Source organism: Dermacentor variabilis, chromosome 2 (genome assembly GCF_050947875.1).
Source record: "Dermacentor variabilis isolate Ectoservices chromosome 2, ASM5094787v1, whole genome shotgun sequence".
NCBI classification, from domain to species: domain Eukaryota; kingdom Metazoa; phylum Arthropoda; class Arachnida; order Ixodida; family Ixodidae; genus Dermacentor; species Dermacentor variabilis.
In genome coordinates, this window is record NC_134569.1 from 228,793,676 (window position 1) to 228,812,510 (window position 18,835).

General features: G+C 50.4%; 1 protein-coding gene across 4 annotated transcripts in view; it reads right to left on the reverse strand.

Moving 5' to 3' along the window:
* Window positions 1-18,835, reverse strand: part of LOC142573145 (uncharacterized) — a 123,338-nt gene that overhangs the window by 41,895 nt on the left and 62,608 nt on the right. For all 4 annotated transcript variants that reach the window (XM_075682691.1, XM_075682693.1, XM_075682690.1 and 1 more), the window contains one exon: window positions 10,378-10,445. In XM_075682691.1, the coding sequence (XP_075538806.1) occupies window positions 10,378-10,445 (68 nt within the window). The remainder of the gene's footprint in view (window positions 1-10,377; window positions 10,446-18,835) is intronic.

Here is an 18,835-nt window from a genome sequence, read left to right on the forward strand (position 1 = left end):
GGCAGGATGTCGGTGAGTCCAATGAGTGTTAGACTGAAGTGCGTTGGGCTGAGTACTCCGCCCTGAGGCACCCCACGGTTACTGTAATGCTGCGAGGTCGGGCCATCCTCGGTAAGTACGAAAAAGGATCTCTTATGTAGATAGCTACTTATCCAGAAATAGACTTTGCCACAGAGTCCTACTGCCTCTAACGCGTTGAAAATCGCTTCGTGCGTTACGTTATCGTACGCTCCTTTAACATCCAGAAACAGGGCAGGAGATACTCTTTTGCGGGACTTCTGATGTTCGACGTACGTCACCAAGTCGATAACGTTGTCTATGGAAGAACGGCCACGCCTGAATCCGGCCACTGCATCTGGATATACCTGGTAATGTTCGAGGTACCATTCTAGCCGTGCTAGTACGATCCTCTCCATTCGTTTTTCGATGCAACTGGCAAGCGCAATTGGTCGGTATGATGCAATGCCTACAGGTGACTTGCCAGGCTTGAGCAGGGGAATCAGGCCACTGGTCCTCCATTCCTGGGGAACCGTACCTGTCTGCCAGGAGCTGTTGAACAAGAGCAGGAGCACTTTTCGAGCTTCTTCGCCAAGATTACATAGGGCACGGTAGGTTATACCGTCGGGTCCTGGTGAAGATGAACGCTTGCACAAGGCCAGTGCAGCTTCGAGCTCGTCCATGGAGAAAGGACTATCCATGCGGGGGTCGCGTGCAATCGGTGAGTGGTGGAGCGTCGATGTTCCAGCGGAACTAGTTTCGCCAGCAATCCTCCTGCAGAAAGCTTCCGCTGCGTCAATCACGCTGCATTGTTGGTGAAGGGCCAATGACTTAAAAGGGTGGCGCTGCTGAGGATTGCGGCCTGGGCTATCCGGGCCAAACGTTTGTGTTGGTACCCTAAGATCCAAATGCAGATGTCATCTGCGTAGATGGACATTTTAACTGCCGTCCGACCTACCTTTAGGGCATCTGGCAGGCTGGCCATGGCAACGTTAAAAAGCAAGGGAGATAGGACACTTCCTTGTGGGACGCCGAGGCAAATTCGTCGCTTATGACTCATTATACTTCCGAGCTTAACTTGGACACATCGATCACTGAGAAATTCATGGACGAATCGAAGAGCATTTCCCGAGACGTCCATGGCTCGGAGTCCGTTGATAATGCCTGTATGAAGCACACAGTCGTATGCCTTGGCAACGTCCGTAAAGATGGCGAGTGTGCAAAGGCCGTCTACGCGATGGTGCTCGATATGGCTAAGTAGATCCAAGTCACTGTCCTGGGCACTCAACCGTGGACGAAATCCGGTCATACATGATGGCAGTCTATTTCCTTGCTCAAGATACCATGTTAACGTCGTACATATTAGGCTTTCCATCAACTTGGATACGCATGATGTTAGCGATTCTGGCCGATATGAGGTGAGGTTTGCAGGATCCTTTCCGGACATGAGCACTGGCACCACCCATGCTGTCTTCCACGCTTCTGGGATCGCTCCAGTGCTCCAGACGTAATTAAATATGTCCAGAAGGGCTCGTTTTCGTTCGTATGGCAGGTTTGCCAGCATCTGATTGCTGATAAAATCGGGGCCCACAGCACAGCGTCTTCTTAATTTGCTAAGCGCCAAATCCAACTCACGAAAGGTGAACGGCGTATCCATGGTATGGAATGCTTCATACAACAGAGGGTTCGATACTCCTGCTGATCTGCCAGATGTGTATACGTCTGCAAAATCTTCTCCAACGGTTTGCAAATCTTTTCCTTGCTTTAAAGCAAGTGCTTCGAATGGCCTGTGTAGGCGAATCTTTCCGGATAGGCTATTCATTACTCCCTATATCCTTGCCATGGGAGTAAACGCCGATAAACACTCACAGAAAGCAGCCCATTGAACTCGTCTTAACATTTTTGCGTGATGACGGATGACAGCGTTTATTTTGTTGTATTCAGTTTTCTCAGATGGATTTCCCGTTTTTCTCATTAGCTTTCGCTCCGCTCTCCTACGCGCTGCGCAGAGGTTCTTTAGTTTCAAATCAGGAGTAGGGAAATGATCTGGCACTTTCAACATTGAAGTAGCCGCTCTTTTTCTCCGCAGCATATCTGCGAACAGCTCACCAGGGGATTCATCCAACGCTTCTCTGTATTTGTCTCAGCGTGTCACAGCACAGAATTGTCGCCCAGCAGTGTGAAATCCGGTGATGTTGGTGAAGATCGGAAAGTGGTCACTGCCCATCCTGTCTGGGGCCGTTGTTGACGATACGACAAGGTCTGTAGAATGGATCACGAGGTCTATGGCACTCCATGAATCTGGTGGTCTGAAGAAAGTTGGTGTGCCATCGTTCGCGATACATAAGTAAGCAGCATCCGCGGCTGCGACAAGTTCCTTGCCTCGGGAATCTGCAGTCTTATCTCCCCAAAGCGAATTATGTGCGTTAAAGTCGCCACAGATTATTCTAGGAGAGGGGCAACGAATGCAAAGGTCCTTTATAAACGCCTCCATGGAGACCTCCCTGCGCGGACTTATATACACCGACACCACACTGAGTTTTCGTTTTCCTAGGCACGCTTGCACAGCGGCGACTTCCAAGAAGGTAGAACAAAGGCCTTGCACTGGTAAGGTGACGTGAGGTATTTCTCGCCTGATGTATATCATCGCACTTCCATTTGCAAATGACGGTATACTCGGATTTCTATGTCTGATGTACCCTGGGATCGTCCTTCCATTTGGGAGACCGGCTTCCGAGAGGGCTAGAATTGGTATAGGTATGTCTCGAAGGAAAAGGCTGAGTTCAGAAAGACGCTGTAGAATACCGGCGCAGTTCCAATGCATTATTAAGGGCACTTTTGGACGACGCAATGGGCCAAGTGGGCGAGAAATTGCCATTATGCTCCTGAGGGTATGTGGACGTAGAGCACAGCATTACTGACTCAAGAGCCAGCACTGCTTCCAGCATATCCTTCGTTGAACTAGCAGGCATCTTCGCGACGTGGGAATGTAGTGCCGTGAACAAAGCGCGTATCACATGCTGGCAGTTTTCCTGCTGACTGTTTCCAAGTGGTACTTGAGGTCAGTTTACTGCGGCCGCATAGGTGCGTTTTTCGGACTCTTTTCGAAGAGGTTTCTCAGCGGCTCCGACCGTTCGCGTTGGCGCATTAACTTCGTTTATCGGTGTGAGACGCGGGAAATGAGATGGGTACTCTTTTCCGCACCAGTTAGTTGTGGCGTTCTGGACGTCTTCTTCGTGTTCGATGGTGCGCTTGCACTCTTTGGACAAACAACTTATTTCTTCGCTGAGCAGCTGTACGCGCAGGACATCGACCGCAGCTAGCAGGATGGTCATCGCCGCAATTTGCAGACACAAAGTTGTCTTTACTTGCACACGTCTCAAAGTCATGAGGTCCCCCACAGCGCTTGCACCTCTGTTCCCCACGACATTACTTAGCGATATCTCCCAAGCGCTGACACTTAAAACAGCGTGGTGGTGTCTCCACGTAGTCGACAAGCTCGTGTCTGGTGAAACCAAGGTTGATCTTCTCCGGGCGTTCAGAATTTGGAGCAAATGTGAGAACCACCCAGTTAGTGCGCCTTGACACCCATTCAGATGACGAGGTTTGGACCCGACGGATGATTCTTCTTGCATGGAATACTCCCTGAAGTCTCAGGTAGGTGAGCAGCTCTTCATCCGAGTACCATTTAGAGACTCCTCTAACAATGCACGTGTTTTTCACATTGCTACGGAACAGCCGCCACAGTGTGGCTGCACTGAGCAGGACGAAGACGACGTGTGTGCCGGTTTGATATAGCGTCGCCATTTTGGCCTCCGTGAGCCTACTTGTAAATACACTGTAAATAGTATTCGGCTTCAGCTTCACGTAACATTAATTTGGTGGAGGTGGACGTTCCCCGTACCCGTCATAGAGCTTCGCAGCGGTCGCAACGGCGACAATGCAACTTCGGCTCCTGCTGGCGGCACGTCATCTACGCAAGCGTCTCCGCCTGCAGCCCCGACCTACGTCGCCGTTTCCCCACCTCGTGATCCTGGTGTTTTCAGCGGAGTCGCCAGCCCTGATGTTGACGACTGGCTCCGCTTATACGAACGTGTAAGCACCAGTCACAGGTGGGATCCGGCTATTATGCTTGCCAACGTACTTTTCTACCTCGACGGAGCTCCATTGGCGTGGTTCCAGAATCGCGAAAAGGAGATCTCGAGCTGGAATCTCTTCAAAGACAAGCAACGCGACCATTTTGGCAATCCGTTTGGTCGACAAGTCAACGCCAAGAAAGCCCTTGCGACACGTTTACAGACGCCGACCAAGTCCTACGTGTCGTACATTCTCGACGTGTTGGCCCTTTGTGCCAAGGCTGACCCGAACATGACTGAGGACGATAAGGTTAATCACGTCCTCAAAGGCATTGCTGATGACGCCTTCAATTTACCGGTGTTTACGAACGTCACCAGCATCGATACCATCCTCAAGGAGTGCCGCAGTCTCGAGCATGCTAAAAGCCGCCGGGTATCCCAGCACATCACGCGACTTCCCAACACAGCTGCTACGTGATCCTGTGACGACCTCTTCCACCGGCCGTCGCGATGTGATAACTTGACCCGTATCATTCGTCGTGAGGTCGAATCGTCACAACCGGCGGCCCCTTCATTCCCGTTACCTGATCATTCTCCGGAGACAATCGCCTTGACCCCGGCCGTCGTCCGTCAAGAGTTGTCCAACGTCGGCATGCAATCCATTCGTTCCGTACACTCGGAACCTTTATCTCCACGCACGTCCCCACCGCGCTCTTCTTACTCCTCTTATGGACAGCGCAACCCCTCCGAATGACGAACCATGGACGACAAGCCAATTTGTCCTAACTGCCGACGCATTGGACATGTCGCTCGCCACTGCCGCAGCCGCTGGACTTCGACGCGCTACTATCCTGATTACCCCCCTCGCCCCTCTAGCGCATCCTTTTCCTTCGCCTCTTCAATGCCCGCTCCATCATCTGACCCTGCGACACCTTTGACACGACCCCGCTACTCCCGCTCGCCTTCTCCCTCCCGTCGTCAATCTCGCTCGCCCCCGTCACGCCATGCTCCTTCTCCGACCTACTCGCGTGACCCCCGACATGAAAACTAGACAGTGCAGCTTCTGGAGGTGAAGCTCCATTGACGACATTGCCACGAAATCCTCGCTTCACCTTACCCACGAACAAGAATCGTTTGGACGTTCTCGTCGACAATGTTCCTGTGTGCGCGTTGATTGACACCGGGGCGCATGTGTCCATTATGAGTGCTGCTCTTCGCCGTCGGCTCAAGAAAGTTCTGACGCCTGCCCCGAACCGGGTTGTACAAGTCCCCGACGGAGGGACTGTCGCTATTGTTGGCATGTGTTCTGCCCGACTCGCCATTTCTGAGAGACACACCGTCGTTCTCTTCACCGTCATCGAGCATTGCCCTCACGAACTCATTCTCGGTCTGGATTTTCTTGCCCATCATTCTGCCCTCATTGACTGTTCGGCCGGCTCACTTCGCCTTGACTTGCCTCTCCTTGCCGACCCTGTGGACCCACCTCCAGGCCATCTGAGCTGCATAGATTTTATTCGCCTACCACCTCACTCTGTGACACACATCGACTTGTTGTCCTCTCCAGCTGTACCTGACGGCAATTACGTGGCCGCACCAATTCCGGCCGTTATGGTTACACATGGTGTTGCCGTGCCGCACACTGTGCTGAAAATTACTGGCAATCGCACCTGCCTTCCGCTTGTCAATTTCGCGCTAACCGCGCCAGTTCTGCGTCAGGGGATCTCCTTGGCTATAATTCGCGCTTTGCAGGATGATGAAGTCAAGCCATTCACAGTGGAAGATCGTTACAGCTCAGCCCATACCGTGACGTCATCGCACGGTACTGACGTCGACATTAAGAAGACGGTCTCCTCTGACCTTACACCTGCTTAAGCTGAAGCTCTTTGCCGCGTTCTTGAAGGCTATCGCGACATTTTTTACTTTGACAATAGAACCTTAGGTCAAACGTCCGTCGTGACCCATCGCATAAATACTGGCGATGCGAACCCTATTCACCGACGTCCATACCGTGTTTCTGCGTCGGAACGAGCTGTTATCCAACAGGAAGTCACAAAGAAGCTTGCAAAGGACCTTATCGAGCCTTCCTGTAGTCCCTGGGCATCTCCCGTTGTACCTGTCAGAAAGAAAGATGGAACGCGGCGCTTTTGTGTAGATTATCCCCACCTGAACAAAATCACAAAGAAGGACGTGTACACTTTGCCACGTATTGATGACGCTCTAGACTGCCTGTACGGTGCCACCTATTTTCCTTCTATCGACTTACGGTCCGGCTACTGGCAGATATCCGTCGATGACATGGACCGAGAGAAGACTGCATTTGTTACCCCTGACGGCCTTTATCAGTTCAAGGTGATGCCTTTCGGTCTCTGTAACGCGCCCGCCACCTTCGAACGAATGATGGACTCTTTGCTTCATGGGTTCAAGTGGTCCACCTGTTTGTGCTGTGCTGTTGTCATTGTTTATTCGCCCACATTCGACACGCATCTAGACCGCCTTTTAGCGATTCTTGACGTGTTCCGCCGCACCGGTCTCCAGTTGAACTCGTCAAAATGTCATTTCGCTCGCCGCCAAATCGCTGTCCTTGGACACCTCGTAGACGCCAGAGGCGTGCGACCCGATCCGGACGAAATTCGCGCCGTTACGAACTTTCCTGTTCCGAAGTCTACCAAGGACGTTCGTAGTTTCGTAAGGCTGCGCTCTTATTTCCGACGCTTTGTGAAGGATTTTGCGACCATCGCACGTCCCCTTACCGGCCTCTTGAAGAAAGACGCCCCTTTTTCTTGGGGTTTTGACCATGCCGCATCTTTCTCGCAGCTTACTAGTCTCCTTACCACGCCTCCAATTTTGGCCCACTTTGACCCGTCTGCCTCAACGGAAGGTCGAACTGATGCCATTGGTCACGGCATAGGAGCAGTGTTAGCACAGCGCCAGCGTGGACATGATCGCGTTATAGCCTACGCCAGCCGACTTCTATCACCCGCCGAGCGCAATTATTCAATCACAGGGCACGAGTGCCTCGCTCTTGTGTGGGCTGTTGCGAAATTTCGTCCATACTTGTACGGACGCCCCTTCTGTGTCATCACTGATCACCACGCTCTCTGCTGGCTAGACTCGCACAAGGACCACACGGGACGACTCGCTCGCTGGGCGTTACGCCTGCAAGAATATACCTTCTCCGTGGTATATAAGACGGAACGCTTGCACCAGGATGCCAATTGTTTGTCCCGCTACCCCGTCGACAAACCGGCTGATGCGGACGCCATCGCATGCGTTTTCTCTGTGTCCCAGTTGCTTCAAATCGGCAACGAGCAACGGCGCGATCCTTCATTACGCACCCTCATCGACCGTTTGGAGTCAACTCCTGGCGACGCCTCTTTCCGGATGTTTCTCCTTAAGGAGGGGACATTATACCGCCGCAATCTCGATCCACACGGCCTTGACCTTCTGCTCGTCATTCCATCGCACCTGCGTTCGACTGTCCTCCAGCAACTTCACGATGCTCCCTTGGCTGGACACTTGGGCGTCTCGCGCACATACGACCGTGTACGCCGTCGATTCTTTTGGCCGGGTCTCGCCCGCTCCGTGCGGCGCTGTGTTGCCACTTGTGAGCGCTGTCAGCGCCGGAAGAAGCCCTCCACACCTCCAGCTGGACGTCTCCAGCCGATCTACATCCCACCCGAACCCTTTTTCCGTGTTGGTCTAGACCTTCTTGGACCATTTCCTCTCTCGGGCTCCGGAAATAAATGGGTCGCCGTCGCTACCGATTATGCTACGCGGTACGCAATCACCAGAGCCCTCCCTACAAGTTGCGCTACTGACGTTGCTGACTTTCTGCTCTATGACATCATTTTAGTGCACGGTGCTCCGCGCCCATTACTCACTGACCGTGGCCGCAGCTTTCTGTCGGCAGTCGTCGAGGACATCCTCCGCTCCTGCTCGACAAAGCACAAGTTCAGCACGTCCTACCACCCCCAGACCAACGGCCTCACGGAGCGGCTCAACCAGACCATCACCGACATGCTTTCCAAGTACGTTGCGACCGACCACCACGACTGGGATCCTCACTTACCGTATATTACGTTCGCGTATAATTCATCACGTCACGACACCGCCTGCTATTCACCGTTCTATCTCCTATATGGCCGAGAAACCGTGTTGCCCTTGGACACTTTGCTGCGCTCGGTCCGGGTTCCGCCACTGAATACGCCCGCGACGCAATCGCACACGCCAACCACGCGCGCCAGCTCACCCGCTACACTGGCCCTTATCGTGTGGTACGACAAGTGACCGATGTCACATATGAAGTCATCCCCGCCGACCTGTGAGCGTCATCGTCAGGTGACATCGTTCACGTGGCAAGACTAAAACCCTACCACACACCTTTCACCGCGGATTAAGCACCGGGACGGTGCTTCTAGAGCCGGGGTTGATGCTATGGAACAGCTGCCACAGTGTGGCTGCACTGAGGAGGACGAAGACGACGTGTGTGCCGGTTTGATATAGCGTCGCCATTTTGGCCTCCGTGAGCTTACCTGTAAATAAATTGTAAATAGTATTCGGCTTCAGCTTCACGTAACAATATAACTGTGTGGGACACGGGCAGATATGAGTATGCCGCCGATATTTTTGGTCTCTAGAAGGACGTTGGCTTGTCCTTCTGCCTCTACATCTAAGAGCAATGCTCCCTGTGCTGTGAAGTGGCTCTTCACTGGTGCTCCACCGAGAATCGTTTCAATCTCAGAATACGGGACAATAGGATTTACTTGCGTTAAATCATCTCTCTCGTATGCGGCAGTAATTAACACTGGAATGCCCTCCGCCCTGTCTTTACGATGGCGCACAATTCTGAAACCACCCTCGTCCATGTCTAGGTCTGAAAGGTTCGCCACAATGTTGTTCTCGATGATGGTTGACTCGTCTTCAGATTCCCCAGTGTCTTGTCGCTTGCAGTCAGGCTGGCTTGTACAAACCAGCTAGCCTTTCTGACCCGGTGTCAGCCCTTGGGAGGTCATGGCGGGGTGCTCGTCGGTGCCAGCTTGGTTCCTTCTAGCACCTTGTGAGGCGGCGGGTGGCGCAGCACCCGTCGGTCTCCGATACGGAAGGCACCTTTTCGAGTCGACAGACGTCTTGAACCGTTCTGACCAGTAATATTACCAAAAAATAACGAAAATAACGATAAATGTAGGCAGAGCTACTCAGACAGGCTAGCAGCAGGTTCGTCGTCGTCTTCTTCTTCCAATAACCAACGCGTGACATCTATATTTACGGCGTCTGTACAAAATAACTGTCAGCGTGTCCCATGCGCCTTTCTGGGCGGCTTTCGTCAATCACATTGACAGTCTCACCTCCGTTTACTACCAAAAATGTAGCGGCACCAATCAGCTGATCGCTACACCTGGTCCGCTTGTTCCAAGCGGAGCCGCGCAATGCAAATACCTACATGATGGGGCGAGCCCCTGATACACACACATGTACTTGTCTCTTGATAGTTGAATGCGAAGTGCCCCCTAGATTGCAGATGCAGTGAACCTCAAAGCTATGGATGTCATTATGAATATTGGAAACCCAACGAATATGTCCACCCGGCTGTCAAGGGGTGCATGAGCAATGATGGCCGCGTTTTCTTCCTAAAAAAGTGGGTCGTCCAGACGAGCCATTTTGTCTGCAGACAATCATAGTAAACGTTCGAGTTAAAGATCCACTTAACAAGACGTCTGCATAACGTCGGTTCGATAACCTGAGTCAAGATGCACTTGCGGGTGTGTCATCAATTACAAAAATAAGGTTAAATTTCAGATGATATGACTGAATTCTCTTTGAGGACAGAAGGTGGTTGAGGATGTTCTGTCGCCAAATCAGACGCAATATTTCGGCATCAGGCACGTCTAATGAGTTTATGAGCTATGCAGGTTACAAGATAACTGCATTAACTCGATATATCAAAGGCTAAGAAATATGCTATAGCCGTTTCCATTTTCAGCCAGGCCGACGGTACCAGATTCTGTAATATGACCTTCAGCATGGCGTTTTGACAACTTTGTGTCGTTACTTACATAATTTATCATCTTCCAGAATGGTCTTAATGTTTCAGTGGCGTAGCGAGAGCGTGGCACACCAGGCACATGCACCGCCTTCCCCGAAATTTATGTTAGTATGGAGCCTGCCCAGCCACCACCCACCCCCTCTTTCCTCGTCCTCCTCATCCCCGGTTAAGATCGTTCCCCATCACCCTAGCCGAAAATCTTTTCTGGTTACGCCACTGTCATCTACGACATTTATTTTTCTGCAAGTGTTCACAACTTACCAAGGAGAGCTACTTGAAGAACAGGCGTTGCTGCAGTACTATTCACTTGCAGTGAAATGTTCACCGACCTGCACAGATTATGCCGACAATGAAAGTTTTGAATATTCTATGTGGAGCGCGGCTCTCATCGCACATTGTAAGATAAACAGGATTGTCGACTTCAGTGCCGCCCGCCGTGGTTGCTTATGGCTTTGTTGCTGCGCTCCTAAGCGCGAGGTCGCGGGATCAAATCCAGGCCGCGGCGGCCGCCTTTCCATGGAAGCTAGATGCGAACACACCTGTATAGTTAAATTAAGGTGTACGTTAAAGCAACCCAGGTGGTCAAAATTAATCCGGAATGCGCCCAAACGACGTGCCTCATAATGAGATCGTGGTTTTGACACGTGACCCCCCCCCCCTTTTTTTTTTTACTCTGCCGACGCGCAACGCATTCGCTCAGGACACCGTGGCTGGGGACCAACCGTGCAGCGCGGATGCCGAATAGTCTTGCTCATTCCTTTCCTCTCTCCCTCCGCTCCTCTTCACGCCTTCGTACATGCTTTCTCCTTTCCTTCTGCTCGCCGCAGATTACTCTTAATATACCCGTATATGCTCCCGCAGGGAGCAGAGTTGCGCATAATTTTTTAGGCGCCGCTGGCACAGTTATTCGCCGAGCGTTATTAGGTGGCGTGAAATGACGTCAAATGTTCAACTGCGCCGCTGCGAAGCCTACTTTACGCGCGCGACGCCGACTCGTCGTTTCCGTCTGTGCCATCGACATTGCAATCAGCGGACCGTCGAGCGTCGGGTCGGCTGCGGGTCGCAGTACGGTATTCGACGAGATTTAGTCAAGGACATTGGTGAAGTGATACGAAACACATCATAGTGACACTTTTGTTCCAGTACAAGCAGTGCATCAAACTGCGCAAACCGCACGGAAGGTGGCAAAGCTTCTCACGCGGTGCCGTGCGAACGGACAGATGTGCGCCGGCGACTTGTATGACTTGCGTATGGGCCGAGACCGGCCGGCTGGATATGCGAGATGCGTTCACCTTGCTTACACTAAAGCAACATTCATCCCGAGTAACACCCGTGCTAACGCTGCGATGCGTGCGCCTCGCATGCAAGGTTGCTCAGTTTATGAACGATTTTTGGCGTACATGTGCAGCGCGACAAAGACGCGGGACGAAGAATGAAGGATATGTCAGTGTCGTGCTGCACATATACGCTAAGAATGTTAACTCACCAACTCGCCCAATTTGCTGTGTTGCTTGTACGAGTGTTCTGACTATGCTGGTCTCAAACCGTATGTTCAAAGCAGTGTAAGTTCTACAGGTACAATTTGCCCGCTGCACCCTGGTTTTTCTATCTTCTGTTGTTATGTTATTTTTTGTAGGCGCTGTAATTTTCATGTAACGTTGATTGATGTGCTAGAGTTCATTTTTGCATACTAAGCGAAAACCTCGCACGCTTCGACTTATTAGACAGCTGTGTTAGCTTCACCATTTACCACCCGCAACATCTTGCTTGTTAAATTGGCCTTAGTCGACATGAGAAATGTAAAATTCTGGCTTTATGTTTGATAAGCGCTGTGTTACAGTAGATTGACCTGAACATTATGAAGCGATCAAGAAATATGTGTTCTCATATAACAGTCTGCAATGTGTGAATAATTACTTCGCAAGCTTGCCCATCTTGGTGTGATTACTGCAATAAAAATAAGCTGCTGTTACTCTTAATAGTTTGTAGCCTTTCCAGTTACATTGAATTCTGCCCCCCAAGAATCCATGAACGAGCACTCTTGCCTTGCTGCCAGCAGCCATTGGTCATCCATTTCCTTGTACGAAATAAATTTGATCTAGGAACTCCTGCATCTTGAATCTTTTTACACTTGCAGATTTGTTGCTACGAAGCAGTTGCTTCATCTGCGTGGTGTATGAATCGTTAAAATAAGCTATGTATAAAATGCTTATAAACCTACGTGCCTCCACCGCATATATCGAAAAGATGCAGCTGCTGTGAACGACGGTTAGTGATGTTAGCGTAAATGACGCTCCCTTAGCGGTCACTGACATAACTGCAGGCAAGATAGTTCTCTTGGCCACGCTCGTTATTCATCTGGTTTAGGCAGCCAAAATGTGCTCACATAATTGTCCACCACACGTGTGTGACGTTTTCTCTAAACACTCTTTAAAACATTTCTTGCCACATTTCTTGCCTTCCGGCGTCCGCGAGAAAACTTCATATGCATGCTGAAAAACATTGCATCGCTTTTTGTTGCAAGGTAATGCGCGTTGGCACGCGAAATTTTGAGCTGTTCGAGCGACAGGCGTAGTCAGGGTTTTATTTCGAGGGAACGTTCGTGCGTCTGTTTAATTATGTGCGTGTATATATGTACATACAAACTAAAAAATTCAGCGGGTTGGAACACTACTACCCTCCGGCTATGACATTGGTTCGAGCGTAGCCTGCATTGAAAAGTGTAATCTTGCTCAGCACTTGCGAACAATGCCGCATGCAGCTCACGACCAGTAGACAAAAAAGAAAATGGAACACCCCGCCGTGTTTGCCTCCTGCACGCGCGAGGAGTGGCTTCACTGCAGAGCTGGAACATAATGCCGCGCCTATGCGCCACTCTGCTCCCACAATAATTACCATGGAGGAAGGACAAGATAGGAGGGAGCGTTACGTCACGCAACCAGCCTTGGAAAGCGAACGCTCCGTGAAGCCACAGTGGTGGCCCAACACGTCACCTGTTGCGTCGAGATAACGCAACAATTTCGAGATGTGCCGCGACATATGGTTACCGGTAGTTTTTATTCGGTGCTGGCTCGGCCCGCAGCTGCTAGTTGCTCAGATGGAGGCCTCCACGGCTGCTCAGCTTCCATGCCTATATCTCTGGTCACGTTTTTCTATGAATGTTTGTTTCGCTTCGGTCGTTTCCTGCAAGGCATGTGTTCCGCACTTTGGGCGAGTTGTGAGAGGTTCACAATCCAACGTCAGCGTAGTTAGGCTATTGGCATACTACGGCCGAAGTTAGCAGACCGTTGGGAGCGATAGTAAGCGATATGTGTTCGTCACATTTTTGACCGAGGCCTTGCCTGTGTACGTTGCCCTGTTATGCGCTCATTACTGATTTGCATTGTCGCTGGATCAGTGGTATCTTACGCAGGAGGGTTGGCGTGCATGCGGTTGATCGCATTGCGGGAGCGGAGGCATCCTTGCAGGCGAAACGCTGAGGAGCTCATTGCCTCAGATGACGCCGACTGATGTCGCCGGCTATTACCGCAAGAAATGGTGGGTTACATTTGCTACGTACGTGCTATGCTGGTTTCTCGTGAAACGCCGTGCCTTGTCAATTTATCTGCTCCCAAGAAAAGCAGTATCAACTGCAAACACCGCTTGTTCCAGGTTTTGCAGTTTGAGACCCATATACGGCTGGATCATGCGGTCTCCGCTACGTTCCCAAGCACTGACCCTGCTTCCAACACTGCGTACTGCGAACACGAACAAGCGGTAGGTCATAAAACTCATACGATCTTATTAAAGAAAATTACGGGGTTTTACGTGCCAAAACCACGATCTCGTTATGAGGTACGCCGTAGCGGAGTACTCCGGAATAATTTGGGCCACCCGGAGTTCCATAACGTGCGACGTGCGCCTAAATCTAAGTACACGGGTGTTCTCGCATTTCGCCCCGATCGAAATGCGAACGCCGTGGTCGGGATTCGATCTTGCGATCTCGTGCTTAGCAGCCCAACACCATAGCCACTAAGCAACCACGGCGAGTAAAACATAGGATGTATCGGCGAACGAAATAGAAAGGTGCACTACATCTCATAAATTAAATTTTGCTTTATCCCTCACACGAGAACTGACAGTTTACAAAACAGTTTTTAACCTCCCTTTTAATTGAAGGATATGCGTGCTTAGCTCCTAAAATGACAACAGACATTACTATGCAATATACTGCAACACGAACCGCAGTGCATACTTACCGCAAAAGCGGTCAGCAGTGTAGCAAAGTCGCGCACCTTCGGGAGAGGCCTGCTACATTTGCCTTCAATTTTCGACATGCTTGAGAGGCTTTCTCTCTGATGCGGCTCGCCGAACAGACACGCACAGCGCAACACCGCGATTCGATGCCACAATCCAGAAACTTGAGTGCGGCATTAAGCGAAAGTGCCGCAGTGGTAGTCATGTTCTTGTTTATTCGAAGGGCTTCAAATTGTTTCTAACGTGTATCGAAAAAGAGAAGAAATCAACTGGGAGTACTAAAATCTACCGCGCGCTCTGACGTTTCTACCACGTGTTGGGCTGCCACATCGGCTTCAATCGCGTTGCGACTTGCTCCTTTCTATTATTTCCTTCCTCCATGTTAATTATTCTCCTTGCGTAGCTCCGCCTGCCGAGGCACGTAGAAATAATCCCACTATAATAATAATAATTGGGGTTTTACGTGCCAAAACCACTTTCTGATTATGAGGCACGCCGTAGTGGAGGACTCCGGAAATTTTCACCACCTGGGGTTCTTTAACGTGCACCTAAATCTAAGCACACGGGAGTTTTCGCATTTCGCCCCATCGAAATGCGGCCGCCGTGGCCGGGATTCGATCCCGCGACCTCGTGCTCAGCAGCCCAACACCATAGCCACTGAGCAACCACGGCGGGTAAATAATCCCACAGCTTGCTTCCATGGGCGCATGCGCTGAGTGGCGAAGCTCGGCGGCGCGGAACGGGCAGTGCGGCACGCGTAGAGCGTGTCGTCTGCTAGAAAGTTGGGCCCTCGGCCGTCTCGATTCGATAGCGATCAAGGGCAAAAAATATGCGCACAAATTATAAAAGCGTAAGTAAGCACATGGTACCGCTTTTTCTGCACGTATGCGAAACATTTGTACTCGTCTTTCGCGGAAACAGATGGAAAATAATCTTGCACAAAGAGGCACACTATAAGTATGCCTGAACGTGTGCGCGGAAGCGAGAGTTCGAGACTGTCTTGTTCCCCGCCTAAACAAAATTTATTTATGTGGTTTAACGTACCAAAACTACGATTTGGTCATGACGCACTCCGTAGACGAGGACTACGCATTAATTTTAATCACATGGGCTTCTTTCACGCACACTTAAATCCTAGTAGAAGGTTGCTTTTGCATTTCACCCCCATTGAAACGCGGCCGTCCTGGCCAACATCTCATCCCGCGACTTCGTACTTATCAGCGCAGCACCAAAGCCACTAAGGAACCGCGGCGGGTGTTTTCCTCATCATCATCATCATTTATTCCCTTATGGGTCCCTTCAGGGACATTACATAAGGAAGGCAGGCAGCGATGGGAAAGTGCCATACACCAGTTCAAAAAGAAAAAGAAAAGCAAGCAAAGGTAACAGAAAAATGAATAATAAGCTGTGTAGAAAACAACAGGTATAAACAGAACAGTGAAAATATCTCAAACTGGGTACCATAAATTAAAAGAAAACTGTACATGTAAATGTGAAAAAACGCTAAACAAAAGTGGCAAAAAAGAAGAGAAGGAAAAATAGGCGATCACACAAGCAAGTCGGATTGCTGGGAGAGGAAATGTGAGGAAAAGTGGCTATTTTGGGTTCGAATGGTCTGATAGTAAGTACCTAAATTTGGAGGGATTTGACTCTGAAAGCACGACCTCGGGAAGATTGTTCCATTCTTCTATCGCGATGGGGAGGAATGATTTGCTGAAGGCGTTGGAAGAACCATACATACGCAGTGTGCTAAGGGAGTTAAACAAACGGTGAGATGAGCGTAACGGAGCATGTAATAAGTTCTCGCGCAGTGTAGGAAAGTTAAAGTATAATTCATGAAAAAGACAGAGCATTGCAAGTTTCCGTTGGAGTGCTAGGGGTTCGACTCCGAGAGACAATTTTATGTCAGTAACGCTGTGCCAACTTCAGTACTGGGAAGTTATGAAGCAGGCTGCCCGGTTCTGGATGGCTTCGAGCGACTGAATCCAGGATAAGATAAGAGGGTCGAGTGATAAGCATGCAAGTTTACACAATAGACGTTGGTGAGGAACGCGGTCAAATGCTTTTGAAAAAACTAAGTAGATGACGTCTGTTTGAAATGAAGAATCTAAATGAAGGTGAAGATCAGTTGTAAATTCAAAAAGTTGGGTTTCGCACTAGAAGCCGGCCCTGAAACCATGCTGTTTGGGAAAGAAGAAATAATTGTGATCGAGGTGATTCGCAATATGGGAGTAGAGTATATGTTCGAAGAGCTTGCATGACATGCGTGTTAATGAAATGGGACGATAATTACAGCGGTCAGCACAGTCGCCGCTCTTAAAAATTCGCACAACTAACCTTGCTTGATTTCCAGTCGTCCGGAATTTGACTGGTATTGAGGGACTGGGCGAAGATGAGCTTCTAGATTTGGCTTGTGAAATGTCTCGCGCCTTTAAGTATTTTAGCAGGAACGTTATCAAGTCCGCGTGAAGTGGACGGCTTGAGGTTATCGATGAGTTTTGAAATTTCCTCAGATGTGATGGTTACGGGTGGCATTGGAATAAAATTTAGGCTCGGTACAGTAATGCTCTCATCCGCTGGCTCGTGGGTGAAAACTGAGGTGAAGTAGGAATTCATTGTGTCTGATAGCTCGTAATATCGCTCTTGTCTTTTTAAGGATATGTTATAGGAACTGTTCTTATTGGGCATTAGCAAATTCCAAAATTTCTTGGAGTTAACACACAATATTTCTAGAATATCGTGACTCTAGAATTTTCTTTTGGATTACCGCAATAATCTAGTGTATTCGCGAATGACGCCAAAGTATTTTTCCCATTTCACAGGTGATCCGAAGTTCTTCGCATTGCGGAAGAGGCGCTTCTTTTTTCGTGATAGCTTACGCAGTGGGTTAGAATAGCATGGCTTTGTGGAATCCCCGCGGATGCAGATGACTGGGACGTAGGCGTCTATGAGTGATAAGATTTTGTGCTTAAAAAGACAGCCATTTTCGTTCACGGATCTCGTAGCCATGGAAGCTTGAAAGGTGGTGAAAAAGTGTTCGTGGTATTTGGGATCCCACCGCTGCCACCAGATATTTGGATCGGACTGCTGGTACGATCTGTTGGGAACTCGGCGCTGACGCCCGTGGTTGTACCTGGGTCGCAAGCCCCAAGGGTAGCGTTGGCCTGGCGGCCTGGGGTACAACTGCAAGCATCCGAAGGTCCCGGCAAAGCATGAGTCGACAGGTAACAACGAAACAACTTGTTTATTTTAACATCGCAAAGAGTTGGCGGTCAGGTTTGACCGTAGTAGAGAGACGGGAGAGCACTTCACTCAACGGAAGAAATCGGAGCCCTCCTCTGGCGTCCGGGGCAGCTGTTTTTATACTCTCGCAGTTGAGGGCAAGAAGGAACCCCTCAAAAGATGAGCACGTGAATGTACAATGGGCTAATGGTGACGCACACTGTCGTAGCGATGCCGTAGCACCATGTCGTGGCGCTGCGCACGATCTCGTAGCACCTGGTCGTGGCGCTGCGCAGCACACTGTCGTGGCGCTGCGCAGCATACTGTCGTGGCGCTGCGCAGCACACTGTCGTGGCGCTGCCGGTCGGACACAATGACTGTAACGAGAAGATGGTCCCTGCTTTGGCATCGCCTGTTTCGGGCACAATGACTGGAACGAAATCCCTAGGCGGTCGCATCGCCGCAGACGCGCCTGGAAACACCTGGCGATGAGTGTTGCGGTGACGACGATCGGGCCAAAATGTCCGCCGCCCCGCCGCCGTCGCGCCGGCAAAACCACGTGTCGCAGGCGAAACGCAACAGACCGCCCCGCCGGGGAAAGGAGATCCCGATGGACAGGGGACTGCATCCGCTGTCCGGAGGGATGTCGCTCGATGATGCTCATAACCGAAGTCGGGCGTCCCTTGACGTTTCTTGAGCGCAGCGCACAGAGAAGGCCTCGTTCTCTCGTTCAGGTTCGCACGGGACACTGCAAAGTGACTTCGGGAGAGTTCACATTTTTGTTCTCGTTCCCGGCAAGCGTTAGAATTACGCTGAAAACTCAACCGCTCAGTCAGCAAGCACGGCACAACCCTCACTAAGCCCTGCCAGGCTCTTTCCCCTTTTTATACCACTGCCTAGTTCCTTACAGTAGTCTAGCATCACTCAGAACGCGTCCACAAATTGAAAAATTGCACTAGAAAGCATATCATCACTTTGAAACACTAAACAAAAGCAATATGTTAAAAAAAATCCTGCCTCAGGAAGAAAAACATCAGTAACAAACAATTTTGAGGCTGATTCCTACGTTAGGGGCTTCGACTTAAGCCATCGGCGTTACCGTTGAGACTCCCCTTTTTGTAACGCACCTCAAAGGAATATTGTTGTAAAGCGAGGCTCCAGCGCAGGAGGCGGCCATTTTTGGGAGAGATGGTCTGCAGCCATTGGAGAGGGCAGTGATCTGTCTCAATGATAAACCTCGAGCCGGCTAGATAGCATGACA